This window comes from Ascaphus truei, chromosome 6 (assembly GCF_040206685.1).
Source record: "Ascaphus truei isolate aAscTru1 chromosome 6, aAscTru1.hap1, whole genome shotgun sequence".
Taxonomy (NCBI): Eukaryota; Metazoa; Chordata; class Amphibia; order Anura; family Ascaphidae; genus Ascaphus; species Ascaphus truei.
In genome coordinates this window covers 64,951,012-64,970,187 of record NC_134488.1, presented here as the reverse complement: position 1 = coordinate 64,970,187, position 19,176 = coordinate 64,951,012, and the positions used below count along the sequence as shown (strand labels likewise).

General features: G+C 45.3%; 1 protein-coding gene across 1 annotated transcript in view; it reads right to left on the bottom strand.

Moving 5' to 3' along the window:
* CSMD2 (CUB and Sushi multiple domains 2) overlaps window positions 1–19,176 on the bottom strand; it is a 701,191-nt gene that overhangs the window by 19,247 nt on the left and 662,768 nt on the right. Inside the window, 9 exon segments of the mRNA XM_075604612.1 lie at window positions 306–479; window positions 1,220–1,393; window positions 1,943–2,122; window positions 3,473–3,649; window positions 4,243–4,425; window positions 9,233–9,406; window positions 10,294–10,482; window positions 12,389–12,562; window positions 14,007–14,180. Of these exon segments, the coding sequence (XP_075460727.1) occupies window positions 306–479; window positions 1,220–1,393; window positions 1,943–2,122; window positions 3,473–3,649; window positions 4,243–4,425; window positions 9,233–9,406; window positions 10,294–10,482; window positions 12,389–12,562; window positions 14,007–14,180 (1,599 nt within the window).

The following is a 19,176-nucleotide window of genomic DNA, read 5'->3' as shown; positions in this document are numbered from 1 at the left end:
GCCTGTGTGTATACACAGTATCTCTGTATCTCACTGTTCCTGTGTGTATATACAGTATCTCTGTGTATCTCATCGTGCCTGTGTGTATACACTGTATCTCTGTGTATCTCACTGTTCCTGTGTGTATACACAGTATCTCTGTATCTCACTGTTCCTGTGTGTATACACAGTATCTCTGTATCTCACTGTTCCTGTGTGTATATACAGTATCTCTGTGTATCTCATCGTGCCTGTATGTATACACTGTATCTCTGTATCTCACTGTGCCTGTGTATTCACTATATCTCTGTGTATGTGTGACATACCAATGCAGCTGGGTTGGGTCCCACTCCAGCTGCCATCAGATTGACAGAACCTGCGCACTGACCCCACCAGCACCAGGGGAGGGGGGCAGGAGAAGGAGATGGAAGAGCGGTAGTTGAAGCCTCTGTCAACCCTGCGAGCATGGGCCGGAACTCCAGGGTCTCCGCAGAACACAGCTGCAGACAGGACACATGGAGCACAGTTACCGGCTACAGGAAAGCATTCAGTGCATCATGCAAAGCAGTGATAGCGTTAGAGGGGGAATACAGCATTACTGCTCTACACATGAACATCTCCCTCTGCCATAGGCCTGTGGGCTTCACAATTACACAGGTATAGGCCTGTGGGCTTTACAATTACACAGGGTATAGGCCTGTGGGCTTCACAATTACACAGGGTATAGGCCTGTGGGCTTCACAATTACACAGAGTATAGGCCTGTGGGCTTCACAATTACACAGGGTATAGGCCTGTGGGCTTCACAATTACACAGGTTGACAATAAGAAGACACATATCTGACTTACAGAAACCTGCTTCTTATTGCAGACCCTCCACCGTTAAGAGGTCCTGCATACGTTGTGTAGTATAGTATGCTTTACATATGCTGTTTCACCCAGAGCTGGGTATATGACCAGGTACATTTGGTACATGTCTACTGCCGGTAGAGACATCCTATTATGCAGACTGTAGGAAGAAAATAAATCTCCCTACTGCCTGTCAATCGCTGTGTAACCCTAACCCTCCCTATCTCTCTGTGTCCCCCCCAGTTTAAAAGTATATTGCTTAAGGACCAATGATTTTAATGCAGCTCTGCCTTTGCCATGCAATAAATTCTGCACGTGATTAAAGCAGCATGTCTAGGCCCCCTCCGCCTAATTTATAATGCATGTGCTGAGTATATAGGTTTCAGACTCACGGAAGCACTGCGGGATCTCGCCCACCCAGCTCCTGTTGCTCTCACAGGTAATGACGGCCGGCAGAGAGAGCTGGTACCCCTCAAAGCAGGCGTACGTCAGGCTGGAGCCCCACAGGAATTCGGACCCCACGGCTTTTCCATTGGGTATGGATGGGGGAGGCGGGCAGGTGATAGCTGAGCAGGAGAGAGGACAGAAAATGGTTTCAGTGCTAAAGGTGCATGCAAAACATGGATCACATATTGTACAGTATTGTGATGATCGTTTCTGCTCTCAGGATTGCAAGGTGGAAGTTATGTATCAAATGTCCCCAGTTAGGACTGCTAGCTTTAAACATACATATATATCTATACAGTATATATATATCTTTATTAATTTCAATTCGTTTTTTTTTTTTTAACACTTTCTGCTCTGGTTTTGCAGCTGAGACTGATACATACTGTAACCCCCAACTTTTCACCTCCTATTTCATTATGTATATTGATTCTCCTTCCATTTTTAGATCTATTATTACACTAGATGATAAAACCATAAAGGTTTCCAGACTGTTACACGGCCACTGCCTAAACTGCTCTTGGCCGCAACAAGGGACCATTTTGGACCTGGTAATGCACAGAAAGACACCTCAGTGCTGCAATCTCACTGTAGCAAAGCCTTGCAAACAGAGTAGATAATATCTGCCCCCTACACCTCACCCATGTGCTCTTGACAGCAGCAGTTCTTACCTTTGCAGAGTGGTTTGGTTGCGTTCCAGGTGCGGTCCTTGGTGCAGAGCAGGATGGGCGACCGATCTACCTCCATCATGTACCCCGGCATGCACTGGAAGGATACTGTTCTGTTGTATCGGAAGTCGCTGTCCAATCGGATCCCATTGGCTGGGGTTCCAGGGTCTCCACAGTTTATAACTGCACGGAAGAAGCCGATGAGCTCAGGTGAGAGGAGGTGGAGTGTGTCCGGGTCACTGTTTTCACTACCTTCCTTTGCACTCTCCCTACATGCCTCTTATCATCCACTGCACCAGCCATTCTCTAACTCATCTGTCCGCAGAAGGATTAAAACTGAACCTGCACTCGTGTATACATTGTTTACGCGTGTATATCATTTCTCTGCGGGTTCCGGAATCCTGGCCTGGCTCTGGGCCTTGGCAAAGGTTTTCTTTATCACATATCTAGAGTGCTTTGAAAAAGTAGTGGTACTGTGTTTTATTCCTATATTTTAACAACCTGATACATATTGGGCCAAAGCTCTTTGGAGAAGAAGAGAATTGTAAAGGGCGCAATTTAAATTGTTTATAAACTTTATATATCACCTAAAGTGACCATAGATAAAAACATTAACAATACTATGTACTCACACATCAAAAAGAAACACTTTAGATTTCATGTTAAAATGGTTCATACAATTGTATTATATCAATTAAAAGGGGAGAGCGTGTCCTTTTCTATGAGAAAAAATTGACATGGGAGGTTTGGAAATCAACAGGGGGTGAAACTTTCCCACCTTCCTTGTATCAATGCATCTTTACCACTGCACATAATAATCACAGTATTGCCACCCTCACTCCACATCATCCACAATGACATCCTAGTTCATACCTGCTTTAACATAACATTATGCGTATGCTATGGACGTGTAGCTTTGATATGAAACAAATTAGTGTGAGAATACAAGGACTGGATGGAAAACATATGGTGGCCTTGGGGCAGGTTGATAACGATGCAATAGCATCATTGGAGGTAAACTAATTCCCTCTTCAAATACTGCCTTTAAAATTGTAGCAATGCCTACGTAGGCTGCAGGAACCATGCTAACAAGATTTAGCTTCTTCATCTCTGCTCTCAGGAGATGCACATCTCCCAATATTACACTCTGCAATATTGGAAGTGACAGGCTGGACAAAGTCATTATGATATTTTTTTACTAAAGCCTGTGGCATTTGCTCCTGAAAAAAACCCCAATACTTTTTTCAGCTATCGGTGACAAAGAGGTGGGGGCAATGTCAAGGTTTGTGCTGACCTAGAAGAAGAAGCCAGAGCTATTAGTAAGGAATCTGTATGCACTGCAGCCTAGAAGTGTCAGAAGTAGAACTGACATCACAAATCCAAAATAACCAACTCCACACACTTTACATGAAGGAAATCTTTTACGTGACTCCCTGGTGTGTGTAGAGATTCATGTGTGCAACACGTTGACGATATATTTTACAGAGGGTGTATCCTTGTTGCCCAGACGTTCATGAATACCACCCATTTTACCGGTGCATTCGGGGGCGGTGCCTGTCCACGTGCCATTGACAGTGCAATGCCGGCTCAGGGGCCCACTGGAGTAGTAGCCTTCCCGGCACTCGTATATGATAGAGCTGGAGAACACCAGGCCATCATTAAACATCACGCGGGAGTTACTAGGGGTCCCGGGATTCCCACAGGATACCACTAAGGGAAGAAAAGAAGGGTGAGAAGAGTAACAGGGTTGTCACACTCAGTGACTCAAATCGCAACAAGATTAAAGCACTCCGTCATCAAAAAACTTCCCTAATAGGTTTCCTTTGCTTTAAACATGAATCTCTCCCCGTCCCAGTTTGAGTTTATTAGCAGGACGCCCCAGTTTATGATTAGACCACATGCCCCAGGACCCTTCCATGCCACACACAACGGTTTCTTTTTTTTTTTATATTCTTGGGGGATTTAAAGTTGAGTCCCATGATGTGAAACAATGAAGGATATTAATTCTCTGCTACACTGAAGATGGTAATTAAAAACAAGGGGGCGGGGGGGGGTCGGGGTTAAGTATAAAGCACTTGGAGGCACGGAAAATACTTCTCCCATCCCCTTGCAAGGTGAAAGTGACAGAGACAGAAGGGATCTATGGCACAAGGAGTCTGTCCTTCCCACCACAGGGTTGCACAGTGAGACTGTCCTTTCCCTAGCAGGATGACACAGAAGGGACCACTGATTCTGTCCTTGCTTCTATAGCATGATACAGTGACACTGGGAGGCTGTCCCTGTTGTATCCAATTGACCTGTACCTTCGCATTCTGGCTGGAATCCGCTCCACAACCCATTGGACTGGCAGCTCCTCTCCGGAGACCCTCGTAGGATATACCCAGCTTCACAGCTGAAACGCACCACGCTCTCCACAATAAACTCCTCCCCCTGTCGCAGCCCGTGGGATGGCACACCGGGGTCCCCACACACTTCTTTGCTGCCACCTGTATCCCCAAAAGCAGAAGAGCTGATTAGCTGGCCATGAGACCAGAGATGGGCCAGACGGGTGGGGGACATCCCAAATCCCGTAGTGTGACACCAAGGGAAGGTTGTGTTGTACATTGTAATCCCTTCACTGCCAGAGAGGCCAGTAACGCGGTACAAAGCAGTTCCCTCTGGCAACCAATGGGTTAATAAAGCAGCTTCTTACAACATACACATGTCCTGTCTCTCAGACAGACTCCAGGCCACTTTGCCTAGATCCACGACTAATTAGTGCGGATAAGAGTCATACAGAGCTGACACTTGCTTGGCAATCTCCAAGCCACAGGGGTATCAAGTGTGGTATTCTGTGTGTCTGACGTGGGATCCTGTTGTATCTGAAGAGCACTGCTGGGAATTGATTTACAATAAATATGACAGATATTTTTTGCTTTGGCAAAATGTATTATCTACGTTTTTAAAAATAAAGATGGTGAAATTTAAGACATTTGCCAAATAGACTAGAAACTCCATATGTTGAGTATAAAATGATTAGAAAAGGGACAACGACTGTAAAATAAGTATATATACATATATATACATATACACATATATACATACATACACTTTATCGAAAGCAGAATTTGTTACTGTATTTGAGATCACTATATAATATTATATTTACTTTTATTAGGGTTCTGGCCTAATATTTCCTAAAAAAACACCACTTGTATAGAAAGATGTACACATACACAAAGAACTATCTATTTATCTGTATAGATGTAAAAATGCTTACAGCTGACTTTCTGTAGACATACTTACAGTAATATATATATTTCAATGTATTTTATATCTTACATTTCAACACCCACCAACACCATTGGTATACACTCCCCTTCCACACACCCCTTTTGTAAAGCGCTGTATACACTGTGGGTGCTTTATACATTTACACACACACACACGTAACATCGCCCGAAGAAGAGATCAGTGTATCTCGAAAGCTTGCACAAATTAAAGCATTTCGTTAGCCACAGAACGGTATTGAGTATTTTTTTAAATATATATACTGTATATATATATATATATATATATATATATATATAAATATATATATATATATATATATATATATATATATATATATAGTAAGTATATTACCAGATATATAGTAAGTATATTACCAGATTGTAGTCCAGTACATCAGCCCTGTGCACAGCCCGGAGGAAGGTCTCTCTCTGCAGACCGAAACGTTGGTTGAGGTGCCTGTATCTCTTCAATACAATCTACTTTTTAAATTATACTCCTGCTGTGCTGTCTCCAATGTACTGGACTACAATCTGGTAATATACTTACTATCATTGTCTATGGGATTAGCATCTGGATTAACTGAAGCTTGTGTGCTGGGTGCTGCATTTTATTTTTATATATAGATATAGATATATAGAGAGCGAGAGAGAGACTCTGAGTATCTATCCATACAGTTTGGCATCTAAATATCCCACTAAATACATTTTGTTATAATAACTGCTGTGTTGGGCTTTGGGGCTTAACCTGGGGAATTATTGTGACGGGAGGGGGTAACCAGGCTATACAATAAAGGTCAAGCCCTTTTGGTTACCCCTGCTCCATGTATAAGGGTCCCAGAGAGTTAGCTCTTGGGCCCAGTAACCTTGTACCATTCCAATGCGTATATTCGGTCTGTAATAAAAGCATTTTTTGTGTTTTTCCCTTTCCAGGCATGCTAGCAGGCAGGGATTGCTAGGGTAAGAGTTTCATGAGGTTTTTTTGCGGAGGATCCATTAACAGAATGTGCCTAGGAGTTGGGGTCCGGAGCTGTCGAATCCCCCATAAATGTACCCAGGAATCATGCCTGGTTCTCAGATACATGTAGGCACATTGTCCCGGCAATATCTCCCCTTGAAAACGCAAGCGTGACTCGCCACTAGGGTACCCTGCTTCAGCACAGCCCAGAAAGGAGCATGAGGCACAGGGATAAATAGGTATCCCAGTAGCTGAGGGAATCCCTAGGGTAAGAGGGGTACCCCAGCTAGTGCCAAGGTGACCCACAACCAGTATAGTGTTCGTGGGTGCCCCAACCGTATATAAGGTTGGGGGGACTCAGAGTCCAGACTGAGTCCAAGGGAAAGTGTGACTAAGGCAGATAGAAATGAAACTAAAAAATGTTTTTCTGTTCCCTGTCCCCCAAGACTCAGAAGTGTATTAAAAGATACTTTAATATAATATGCTTTTTACATTCGGAACCGATGTCCAAACAGGCAGCCCGGGCAAACCCACAGGCGTCGGTAAGTCTGCTGGACATCGGAGATCAAAGCAGCCAGAGGATGCCCAGAGGTGTGAATAGCATTTGGTCAGCGGGGAAAGACGGAGTACCAGATCCGGAGGTCACTGGCAGTCCTCCGGGATGCCACTTGTTCTGCCAGACCTGGTCGAGCCTACCCAGCGGGTGGCTTTGATATAGCTTGGCATGTCTCTTGGCTATTTCGGATTTCTAGCTGTCTTGGCTCTGATTGGCTGCTTGGGAAAGTTCCCACGCGTTGATTGGCTGCTCAGTTTTGTGAATGAAACTGAAAATACTATAAGAATCGAGGAGCCAATCAGATTTGGAGTCCCCGGTAGTAAGAGCGCAGGCGGGCTTTTCAAAGTTGCTTCTGTGTGAATAGCAGAGCAACCGGCTTCGATTTCGAGCCTGAAAAGCCTGCCCGCCAGAGACTAAGTCCAGCTTCTTGGGACCAAGTTCTCAGAAATGAACGTAGCGGTCGCGGATGGGATTATTTGCCGATTCGAGTTCTAGGAGATTTGGACTAACAGAGTCAGGAGGGACCAAGTTCTCAGAAGAGAATGTAGCGATGGCGTATGGAATTTATGCCGATTTGGGTTCCAGGAGATTCCGGGCTAAGTCCCAGTCAGGGTAAAACTCTCCCATAGAGTACCCTGCACCTAGTTTTCTACCCCAGTCCCAAAAGAAGTGTCTTTTAGTCTGTATTTTGTGTTCCATTGCGTGTAAGCGAATTTATGCCGAATAAATTACAATCTATTTCATTACCTTGTTTTGCTCAATGAATGATCCTGGTTAAAAGGTGTAAATAACCTGGTCTCCCGTGACAATTATTACTTAGGCTAAGATTATAGTCCGTGCGATGGCGCTTGCGCAAAAACAACTAATTACAGAACGCCTATGAGGCCGCCCCTAGTGCGCGCACACGACGGAGTGCGATTGCGCAAGCACGTTTTGAAAAGACAATTTTTTTGTCTTTTCAAGGGATGGCCGCGTCACGTGAGCGGTTCAGCCAATCACGGCGAACCAGTCTCGTGACGCGTCTGCCACGCCTCCCTCTGAATTCACACATCGCTCGGGCGAGAGGCGCCCACGATGCAATGAGCCCCGTGGACTATAATCTCAGCCTTACACAGACAGTGACGATGTTGAATGTCTCACACCTAAATGCTTTTACTTTCAAACAATGTTGCAAATGTGCAGAGATTGAAGCTCTCGGCTGTACAACAGCACAGTAAACGCTCTGGAGCATGGCAGAGCCCCGGCAGTGCAGGAGTTAATCCCCCTACTCACAAGCAAGACATTAATCTTCCTAAAACACTTAACTGATTCTTTTTTTCTATGATTTTTTTTTTTTTTTTACTGCCGCCTAAAACACGGCCCATAAAAACCCAGAGTTTATGAGTTGTGACATAAAACTGCAGGGCAGATTCATAAAAACGAGGGAAGGAAGAAAATGCCATAGAGGAGAGAAAAACACAGATGCAGGAATTCAAATAACTTTTCAAGGTTATGAAACACCGCGGGCAGAGAACGCGCAGAAGGAGCGGGGGAGGGATGTACATACGTCTTTAATTCATTTAGGTTCTGATCTGTCATGGGAAACTGCTTTGCTATGTAGTGAGGACATTAAAGGATAAGGTTCCTTCTATGGTTCTCTCTCTCTTAGACACGGGGAGGGAGTGAGAGGAGAAAAGAGACAAGGGGAAAAAAGTTCTGATTTAGGGAAATGAAAACCTTTTGAACCAATATAAACTTCTGTACACGGATCAGGAGCCCTGTGAGTGCAAGCCTGTCTGACTCACCAAAAGGGAGTCCCACTCATTGGGAAGCAATCTTACTCACTGGAAGGCAGCCCCACACATTGGAGTACAATATCAGTCACTGGAAGGCAGCCCCACTCATTGAAGTACAATTTCACTCACTGGAAGGCAGCCCCACTCATTGGAGTACAATCTCAGTCACTGGAAGGCAGCCCCACTCATTGGAGTACAATCTCAGTCACTGGAAGGGAGCCCCACTCATTGGACTACAATCTCAGTCACTGGAAGGCAGTCCCACTCATTGGAGAGCAATCTCACTCACCAGATGGTAGTCCCACTCATTGAGTAAGGCAGTCTCACGCAATGGAGTACAATCCCACTCAGTGTGCATGCTGTGTCACTCACTAAAAAGTCTCATTCAATGCAGCAGCATTCTTACTCACTGGAAGGCCATCTCACTCACTAGAAAGCAGGTTCAACCAGTGCGTGAGCCTGTCTGCCCAGTGCGTGAGCCTGTCTGCCCAGTGCATAAAACTTCTTTAAAACTAAGCGAGACTGACTTCCCAGTGCATGAAACTGCTTTTCAATGAGAGAGACTGCCTGCAAGGTAATGAGACAGCCTTCCTGTGAGTAAGATTACATTGTAATGAGTACAACTGCCTTCCAATGAATGAGATTGCCTTTTAATGAGTGAAACCACCTTCCAATAACTGACAGCTCATCACATGGATGTCCTACTTAGCCCCCACCACTCGCTGCTTCCCTCACCAGAACAGTGTGGCAGGAAGCCGCTCCAGCGTCCGTCCAGCTGGCAGGTGCGTGTGGAGTTTCCGATCAGCGTCCGCTTTGCCTGGCAGCTGTACTGTACCACGGCGCCCACTGTGTGACGATTGCTGGTGATCTGTGCATTAGGAGGGAGGCCGGGGTAACCGCAGGAGATCACTGGAGCAAATAGAAGGACAGCAGGTGTGAGTGAGCGACCAGAGAACAGGGTGAGGAAACTACTACATGTGACCTAACACTGCAGCAACAGGATGAAAGGGAGGGAGAAGGGGGAACATGGATTACAGAGAAGGAGGTAAGCAAAAGCTACAGATAATGTTCTACAGCAGGAGAGTAGGGGGCTCAGGGGAAATGGAAGGAAAGATTTTTATGGCAGGTAAGAACCACACAATCTGCTTGTTCTTCCATCTACGGTAAAACCTCAAAGCCTATTTGATGCTCGGCTGTCCCTCAGATTTAGGATCCCCTTACTTTATGTCTGCCCCAAGCGTTTTTGAACTCTCTTACTGCATCGGCCTCCACCACCAGGAAGTAGCACATACTTCCTCACATTTCCCAAGCCCGTCTTCCCTCCTGCACCCTGTTGAAACACTTGATATATTTGAAAAGTTTCAATCATATCCTCCCCTCTTCTATTCTCTCCTAAAAGCTATGCATGTTACAAAGAAATGTTAGGAGGGGATTCCTCACTGAAAGGGTAATAGATTAATGGGGCAGCCCCCAAGAAAACACTCAGAGATCAAGTGGGGTCTGAGTCACATTTGGTGGAGAAATTGGCAAACTCAGTGGGGCAAGATCATTTCTACGCTCCGAAGAATTGGTTTCAGTCAACTCGCTGGAGGCCGTGAGGTCACAGAAGTAGACAGGCTGCGCGGCATTGAGTTTTCACTAGACCTCTGACACAATTTTTCCTCCCCTGATAGCATGGCGGTGTTGCAGCCTCAATTCTGGTGTCACATTGACAGTGTGTCCCTATCTCACTGCAGGGTGCAGGGACAGGTAAGAGCATAACCCTGGCCCCCATCCCCCCTCTACACATCACTTACACAGGCAACGAGGCAGGGCTCTGTCCCAGCTCCCATCCCCCTGGCAGGAAAGGACATGTGTCCCCATCAGGTAGTAGCCGTGGCTGCACTCGAATGACACAGAGGTCCCGAAGCTGAACTGGCTTTGACCTTTCTGCAGGACTTGCCTGAGACCGTTCTCAAGGTGCCCGGGGTCTGTGCAGTTCAGAACTGAGCGGCAAAGAGGGGAGCAGATGCAGAGCAGTGAGGGGAAGAGGGAGAGGGGAAGGGGGATAGGGGAAGAGAGAGAGAGGGAAGGAAGAGAAGGAGGGATGGAAAGAGAAGGATGGGGGGAAAGAGAAGGAGGGAAATATGAAGGAGAAGAAAAAGACAAGGACAGAGGGAGAGAGAGAAAAAGAGTAAGGAAATACATCTAAATATTTGATTACCGCACAAAGTATACACCTCACTGCACACAATATAACACCCTGCCCTGAAGAGCTTGCAATCTTATTTTGACCCTAAGGCTCCTTAGTTGATACCATGTTTTTTTATACAATTTCCCACAAAGTAGAAGACATGACCAGAGATAAAGTGGAAGATACAAGAAAAAACAAAAAATAAAAATGCGCCAAATGGGATGTTACTACGAATATGGGCAATAAGCAAGATTAGTAAAAAAATATATATATAAAAAAATAAAAACAAAAAACATGTGACATGAACCAGTCCGGTGCGTATAGGGTATTGCTGAAAAAAAAATATATATGAGTGAGACAGTCACAACCCAATGAGTGGCGCAGCTTCTTGAAACAGGGAACCCCCAGTCCCTGATATAACCGTGACAACAAAGAAGAAAAAAGTTAGAAGTGCAGTCAATATGGGGTTGTGGTCAAACTCTATATCTTTATTAATATATCTTGTCCCAGGGATAACCCTCTAGGACAACAAACAACATGAAAATCAATACATGAATGGTATTATTAAAAACTGTGCAGATTAAGCTGTTGTGCAATTGCACTTGATGGGTCTCCAAGGGGTTAAAAACGTGAGTAGCCCGATAGAGAGTCTTAGTCCTGCAAGTTGTGCACTGCCCGGGCAGGTTTAGGTAAAGAGGGGTACCCCAGTGTTGAGACAATGCTCAATATGCTCACCCTTGATCCACTTTTGGTCCGTGGGGGTCCAGTAGTATTCTTTAGTCCCGAAATCCGCTCCGGTGCACACTGCTCTGATGCGCTAGTGCGCACGATACCAGACAGCCCTCCGGGTGTCCGGGTCTGATGTCACTTCCGGCTGTGACGCACAGACCCTTCCCGGTAGTCTCTGGGCTCTACTCCACAGCACTGAATGAAAGCAAACACCCTATTGCTCCTCCTCCTACGCGTTTCACCAAAAGGCTTCATCAGGGATCAAAGATCTGATGAAGCCTTTTGGTGAAACGCGTAGGAGGAGGAGCAATAAGGTGTTTGCTTTCACTAGCGCATCAGAGCAGTGTGCACCGGAGTGGATTTCGGGACTAAAGAATACTACTGGACCCCCACGGACCAAAAGTGGATCAAGGGTGAGCATATTGAGCATTGTCTCAACCCTGGGGTACCCCTCTTTACCTAAACCTGCCCGGGCTGTGCACAGCTTGCAGGACTGAGACTCTCTATCGGGCTACTCCCGTTTTTAACCCCTTGGAGACCCATCAAGTGCAACTGCACAACAGCTTCATCTGCACAGTTTTTAATAATACCATTCATGTATTGATTTTCATGTTGTTTGTTGTCCTAGAGGGTTATCCCTGGGACAAGATATATTAATAAAGATATAGAGTTTGACCACAACCCCATATTGACTGCGCTTCTAACTTTTTTCTACTTTGTTATAAAGTGGAAGATACTGGGGGCACTGTCCCTTCCATTTTTTAAACATGCTCATGACTGTGAAGTTAGAGATATGTTATTAATTTAAAAGCAGTGTTTACGTCCATTTTTTAAACAGAAGTCACATTAGGTGCCGACCCGGAAAATCCCAGAGCCCTAGCGCTTGCAATCTAATTTATGGTGTTAGGGCAGATTCCCAGTAGTGGCACCTCTGTACCTATGGGGGGGATACTACTGCTTGCAGCTGTCCCTATTACTCTCACACTTACTTCTGCATGTTGGCAAGGGATTGCTCCACTGCCCGTTGGCCTGGCACTGCGTCTGTACTGCGCCCTCCAGCACATAACCCGAACTGCACACAAACTTCACCATGTCATTCAGGTTAAACTGGGAGCCCTGGGTCATACCATTTCCAGGGTTACCAGGGTGTCCACAGGTGATCGCTACAAGAGATGTAGGAAAAGTGTACAGTTTGACCCCTGTATACAGATAGGCAATACGGCCACTGCCACCTCCTACCCTCTCATACGGACACCCCCAAGACCTGCCCCCTACAACCCTCTAATACTGAGATTCCATAGCACTGCCCCCTCCCTACCCGTTAATATTGACATCCCCCAGCACTGACCTCTCCTACACTCTAATACTGACATCCCCCAGCACTGCCCTCTCCTACACTCTAATACTGACATCCCCAGCACTGCCCTCTCCTATACTCTAATACTGACATCCCCCAGCACTGCCCTCTCCTACACTCTAATACTGACATCCCCAGCACTGCCCTCTCCTACACTCTAATACTGACATCCCCCAGCACTGCCCTCTCCTACACTCTAATACTGACATCCCCCAGCACTGCCCTCTCCTACACTCTAATACTGACATCCCCAGCACTGCCCTCTCCTACACTCTAATACTGACATCCCCCAGCACTGCCCCCTCCTACCCTATAATACTGACACTCCCAAGCACTGCCCCCTTCTACACTCTAAACAGGGCCGTCTTAACCGCATTATAGGCCCCCGGGCAAAGCAGTGCACTGGGCCCTGCCAACTCTCCGCTACAAGTCGTAATTTGTCTCCTTCTACCGAGTTAGCGGGAGATTTGAATGTTGAGGCGGGTGATCAGAAAATGAGTGTTAAATTCTGGTCTGTGCAGAGATTAGCATGGGGCCCCTATGCTCGTGGGGCCCCCGGGCAACTGCCCAGCGTGCCCATGCGTTAAGTCGGCACTGCCTCTAAAACTGACACTCCCCAGCACTGCCCCCTCCTTCCCTCTTTATACTGACTCTCCCCAGCACTGCCCCCCCCCACCCTCTAATACTGACTCTCCCCAGCACGGCCCCTCTTAACCTCAAAACTGACACTCCCCAGCACTGCCCCCCCCCCCCCCCCCCCACCCTCTAATACTGACTCTCCCCAGCACGGCCCCTCTTAACCTCAAAACTGACACTCCCCAGCACTGCCCCCTCCTTCCCTCTTTATACTGACTCTCCCCAGCATTGCCCCCTCCCACCCTCTAATACTGACTCTCCCCAGCACGGCCCCTCTTAACCTCAATACTGACTCTCCCCAGCACTGGCCCCTCCTTCCCTCTTTATACTGACTCTCCCCAGCATTGCCCCCTCCCACCCTCTAATACTGATTCTCCCCAGCACGGCCCCTCTTAACCTCAATACTGACTCTCCCCAGCACTGCCCCCCCCCCACCCTCTAATACTAACTCTCCCCAGCACTGCCCCCCCTACCCTCTTTATACTGATGCTCCCGAGCTTTGCTCCCTCCCACCCTTCTCTAATACAGCACATGAAATGCTCCTCAGCATATATGAGATTACAGGTAGCAGTGCAGTCTTCTAGCTCTGCACCAGTGTTTCTTACTGTACTTACGCACACAGATGGGGGACTTCCCTGACCAGCGGTGGTCCTGCTGACATATTCTCACTGACATTCCTATCAGGCGGAAGCCCGCGCTGCACTGGTACACCACGCTGCCTCGGTAATTATAGTTCTGCCCGTTAATCAGCCCGTTTACTATAGGTTCTGGGGTCCCGCAGTGTCCAGCTGTTAGACAAACAAACACAATGTGTCAGCAGCATGGGAGTTATAAACATCATTTTATCACTTCCTCGCAATATAAAGCAGGGGTGCTCAACTCCTGCCCTCAAGCCCCGTCAACAGGTCAGGTTTTCAGGATATCCCAGCTTTAGCACAGATGGCTCAATCAGAGGCTCAGTCAAAGACTAAGCCTCTGATTGAGCCACCTGTGCTGAAGCAGGGATTGATTCAGCCAACTGTGCTGAAGCAGGGTCTGATTGAGCCACCTGTGCTGAAGCAGGGATATCCTGAAAACCTGACCCGTTGGGTGGGTGGAGGGGGAGGGGGCTTGAAGACAAGAGTTCAGCCCCCCTAATAAAAAGGATCTGTTTCCAAATACTCCGTAGTATTCTTAGGATATAAATATAACATATGAAATTGGTAGGCTGGTCAAGGACAGAATGTTTTTTAATCTTATATATATACAAAGAGAGTGAAGAGATCCAGTGATGCTTCTATTAATGTACGCATTTTATTATAATTTTATTTTATTGCTGCACTTTATTTTATTTGAATAATAATAAATGTTAGATTGTCCTGGTATTAATTAGTTATCCTTAGTGTGCAGTTATTAATAGAGGCCTCGTGGGGTTTCTTCCCTCGCTTAGTATATACATAAACATGACATCAACCTTCAGAATAATGTGTCCATGTATAATTGCAGCATGTTCCCGAATCCTGTAAAGAAAACACAGTGCAGCAGTGATGAGAGAGAGAGAGAGAGAGAGAGAGAGAGAGAGAGAGAGAGAGAGAGAGAGAGAGAGAGAGAGAGAGAGAGAGAGAGAGAGAGAGAGAGAGAGAATGATTCTACAGAGACTGCTTTGTATTGAGGAATGTGAGTGCTGTAGTAAAACAGTCAGAGAGAGTCACCTAGAACTACAGTATTCCATCAGTCCAACACAGAAACGGGAGAGCGATATTCTGTTAAATCTGTCTCTCTTACCACAGTGTGACAAAGAGAAAATGACCTATAACCCATCCAGTCTGTCCCTCGCATTACAGAGTGACAAGGTGACACTAAGACAGTAGAACCTATGGCCCACTGAGTCTGTCTTTTGTATTGTCACATAGGGCCTCATGCAGTAAGCCCCGATAAGGCTTTTTCGGCATTTTATAGCCGTTTTTTGCCCTCCTGATTCAGTAAGCCCCGATAAGTGGGAATTATCGGCAACTTTTCTTCCGAAAAAAAATTTTTCGCCACCCGGCTGCCGATAAGCCACTTATCGGGACTTTTTTTTCCCGCCTGAATTCAGTAAGCCCCGATCAGCTTTTTGGTGCTGATCGGCAGGCCAGATTGGAGATTTTATGGCCTATCCAGCCCGCCAACTAAAGTTGGCAACTTGCTGAAGGAGAAGCATCGGCAAGGGCGACACTTAGGAAAAATCAGCCCTTTTTCCTGCCTGTGATTGATGCCGGGGGTCTCCGGAGCTGATACCCGCACCGGAGCCCCCCGGCATGCATCCGAGGCAGGAAAAAGGCATTTAAAAGCCACTTCATTACCTTAGCGGCTAACCGCTAAGGCAATGAAGGGGTTAACCCACCGTGCCAGCGTTATTGTGGGTAGCGGGGATGGGTGAGGGGGGTATTTGGCCCTGGGTGTGAGTTTAGGACTTGCGGGGGGGATGCGGGGGCACTTAACCCCTTCACGACCGTAGCGGTTAATACCGCTACGGTCCTGAAGGGGTTAAGGCCTCCCGCTACCCACCCGCAAGCCCTAAACAACCACCGTTGGGGCTAATGCCCCCTTCACACACCCCCACTACCCACAATAATAAAAAAAACACACCCCAGCCCCACAATAACGAATTAAATAAATAATTAATTAATTATATATATATATATATATATATATATATATATATATATATATATATATATATATATATATATATACCCAACAACACCTATACCCCCCTAACATACAGTATAGTAATGGGCAGAATGACTATTATCCACAAATGGATAATAGTGCAGTTGTCCATTTACAATACATACACAACAATAAAGACTTTAAATACATATAGCACTCACCCATGTCCCACTGCCACGATGAAGGCCATCCTCATCTTCATCCTGCCCATGCCCCATCCGCTTCTGCAAAACAAACACAAGAATTACAACATCCAAATTAATGTCCCCTAACCCCTTAATCACCATAGCGGTTATTAACCGCTACAGTTATTAAGGGGTTAAGCCACCATCACCCACATACCCTCCCCCACAAAGCCCCCCAACCACCCTCACCCAATACCCACAGGGGAGTCCTACCAAATACCCTTGGGCCTAATATCCCCTCCCCCAGCACATACAGTACAATAATGTGCCAAATAACTATTATCCACATAGGGATAATACATTATTTGGCCATTATTAAACACATTCAATAACGTTAAAATGTAAAGAAAATTGTACTAACCTCATCAATAAGAAGTCTCCGTCGCCAGCATCATCCTTGGGGTCCGTTGCCAACATTAGAAATAGCCACAACATTTGAATATCATTAACATAACACTGAACCCCTTAATCACCTTATCGGGTACTAACCTGAAAGGTAATTAAGGGGTGAAGCCATCCTGCAATGCCTACAACAGTTATGCATAACATCCTCAGTGAAATAAAAACCAATTGCCTAACCAAATTCCATTTAATCATTCAATCTGTAGGCTCACATGCCTCATAAAACATTGCATTTACAGTGTATACATGTAGCATAACATGTAAACTGCATGTACACGCTGCAAATCAATGTTAACAATACAATAATGCCACTCAAATCGCCATACATCACAAGAAGTATATTATTTAATACAATAAACTCACCATCAATGAATTACCACACATCAATTACATCCCTAAACAATTAAAATACCATCCATACCAATTACACAATGAACTAAAGCTATCCTAACAGAGAACAACTTCAAAACATAGTCAAAAGTACACCAACAATTACAATATAATAAAGCAAGGCTTTCCATATCCTACTGTACGGCCTGGAAGCCCAAAACTTACATCTGTCTAAAAATAAAATACATTTAGCACACATCAATGCATAGCCACAATGATTAACAATACAGAATTAGAAGCTTTAACAACACTATCATTTCTTACCCTGTATATATATCTGTACACATACATACAGACATACATACAGTGGGAAGAAATGATATGCATTGTAAAAAATGAAAACATGAAAAAGCAACACAAAAAACAGTTACATTAAGTACATTTCTTTATTTAATTTACCATTACTTGCCCCCACCGACTCCCGTTGATCAGCTTACTCACGAACCAATCCACGACACCATCCACGACACCATCCAGGAACAAATCCACGACACAATCCAGGAACAAATCCACGAACCAAACCAGGAACCAATCCAAGAACAAGTGCAGGAACCAATCCAGGAAGCAAGCCACGAAGAAATCCAAGAAACAATCCATGACACGATCCAGGAACAGGAACCCATAAAAGAAAAAAACATAACAAATTAAACATTAAAATAATAAAACATGACAATCAAGGGTTGTACTAGTTTTATTCTTAGTGAATCTGTATTACAATACCTTGTTCCGGGGTCTTCTTGACGTCCGGTGCCACGCCCTGGTCTTCAATCTTCAGGAGGAGGTCCGTCCTCCTCGGCATCTGCCTTCAAAATGAGACGACATAGGCTTTTAAAGGCCTATGACGTCACATTTGTCGTCATATGGTTCCCACGGCCCTGATTGGGCCGTGAAAACCATGTGTTTTGGCCGATGTAAAAAAATTGATGACGTCACTTAAAGGCAATGCCAGCACAGCCAATCAGAATGGCTTTGCTGCTATTGCCTTTAAGAAAACGTCATGAAATGACACATGGCCAGACTCACATGGTACTTGAACCAATCAGAGTAGGGATGGAGTTCCCACGCTCTGATTGGCTGGCTTACCATGTGAGTCTGGCCATGTGTCATTTCATGACGTTTTCTTAAAGGCAATAGCAGCAAAGCCATTCTGATTGGCTGTGCTGGCATTGCCTTTAAGTGACGTCATCAATTTTTTTACATCGGCCAAAACACATGGTTTTCACGGCCCAATCAGGGCCGTGGGAACCATATGACGACAAATGTGACGTCATAGGCCTTTAAAAGCCTATGTCGTCTCATTTTGAAGGCAGATGCCGAGGAGGACGGACCTCCTCCTGAAGATTGAAGACCAGGGCGTGGCACCGGACGTCAAGAAGACCCCGGAACAAGGTATTGTAATACAGATTCACTAAGAATAAAACTAGTACAACCCTTGATTGTCATGTTTTATTATTTTAATGTTTAATTTGTTATGTTTTTTTCTTTTATGGGTTCCTGTTCCTGGATCGTGTCGTGGATTGTTTCTTGGATTTCTTCGTGGCTTGCTTCCTGGATTGGTTCCTGCACTTGTTCTTGGATTGGTTCCTGGTTTGGTTCGTGGATTTGTTCCTGGATTGTGTCGTGGATTTGTTCCTGGATGGTGTCGTGGATGGTGTCGTGGATTGGTTCGTGAGTAAGCTGATCAACGGGAGTCGGTGGGGGCAAGTAATGGTAAGTTAAATAAAGAAATGTACTTAATGTAACTGTTTTTTGTGTTGCTTTTTTATGTTTTCATTTTTTACAATGCATATCATTTCTTCCCACTGTATGTATGTCTGTATGTATGTGTACAGATATATATACAGGGTAAGAAATGATAGTGTTGTTAAAGCTTCTAATTCTGTATTGTTAATCATTGTGGCTATGCATTGATGTGTGCTAAATGTATTTTATTTTTAGACAGATGTAAGTTTTGGGCTTCCAGGCCGTACAGTAGGATATGGAAAGCCTTGCTTTATTATATTGTAATTGTTGGTGTACTTTTGACTATGTTTTGAAGTTGTTCTCTGTTAGGATAGCTTTAGTTCATTGTGTAATTGGTATGGATGGTATTTTAATTGTTTAGGGATGTAATTGA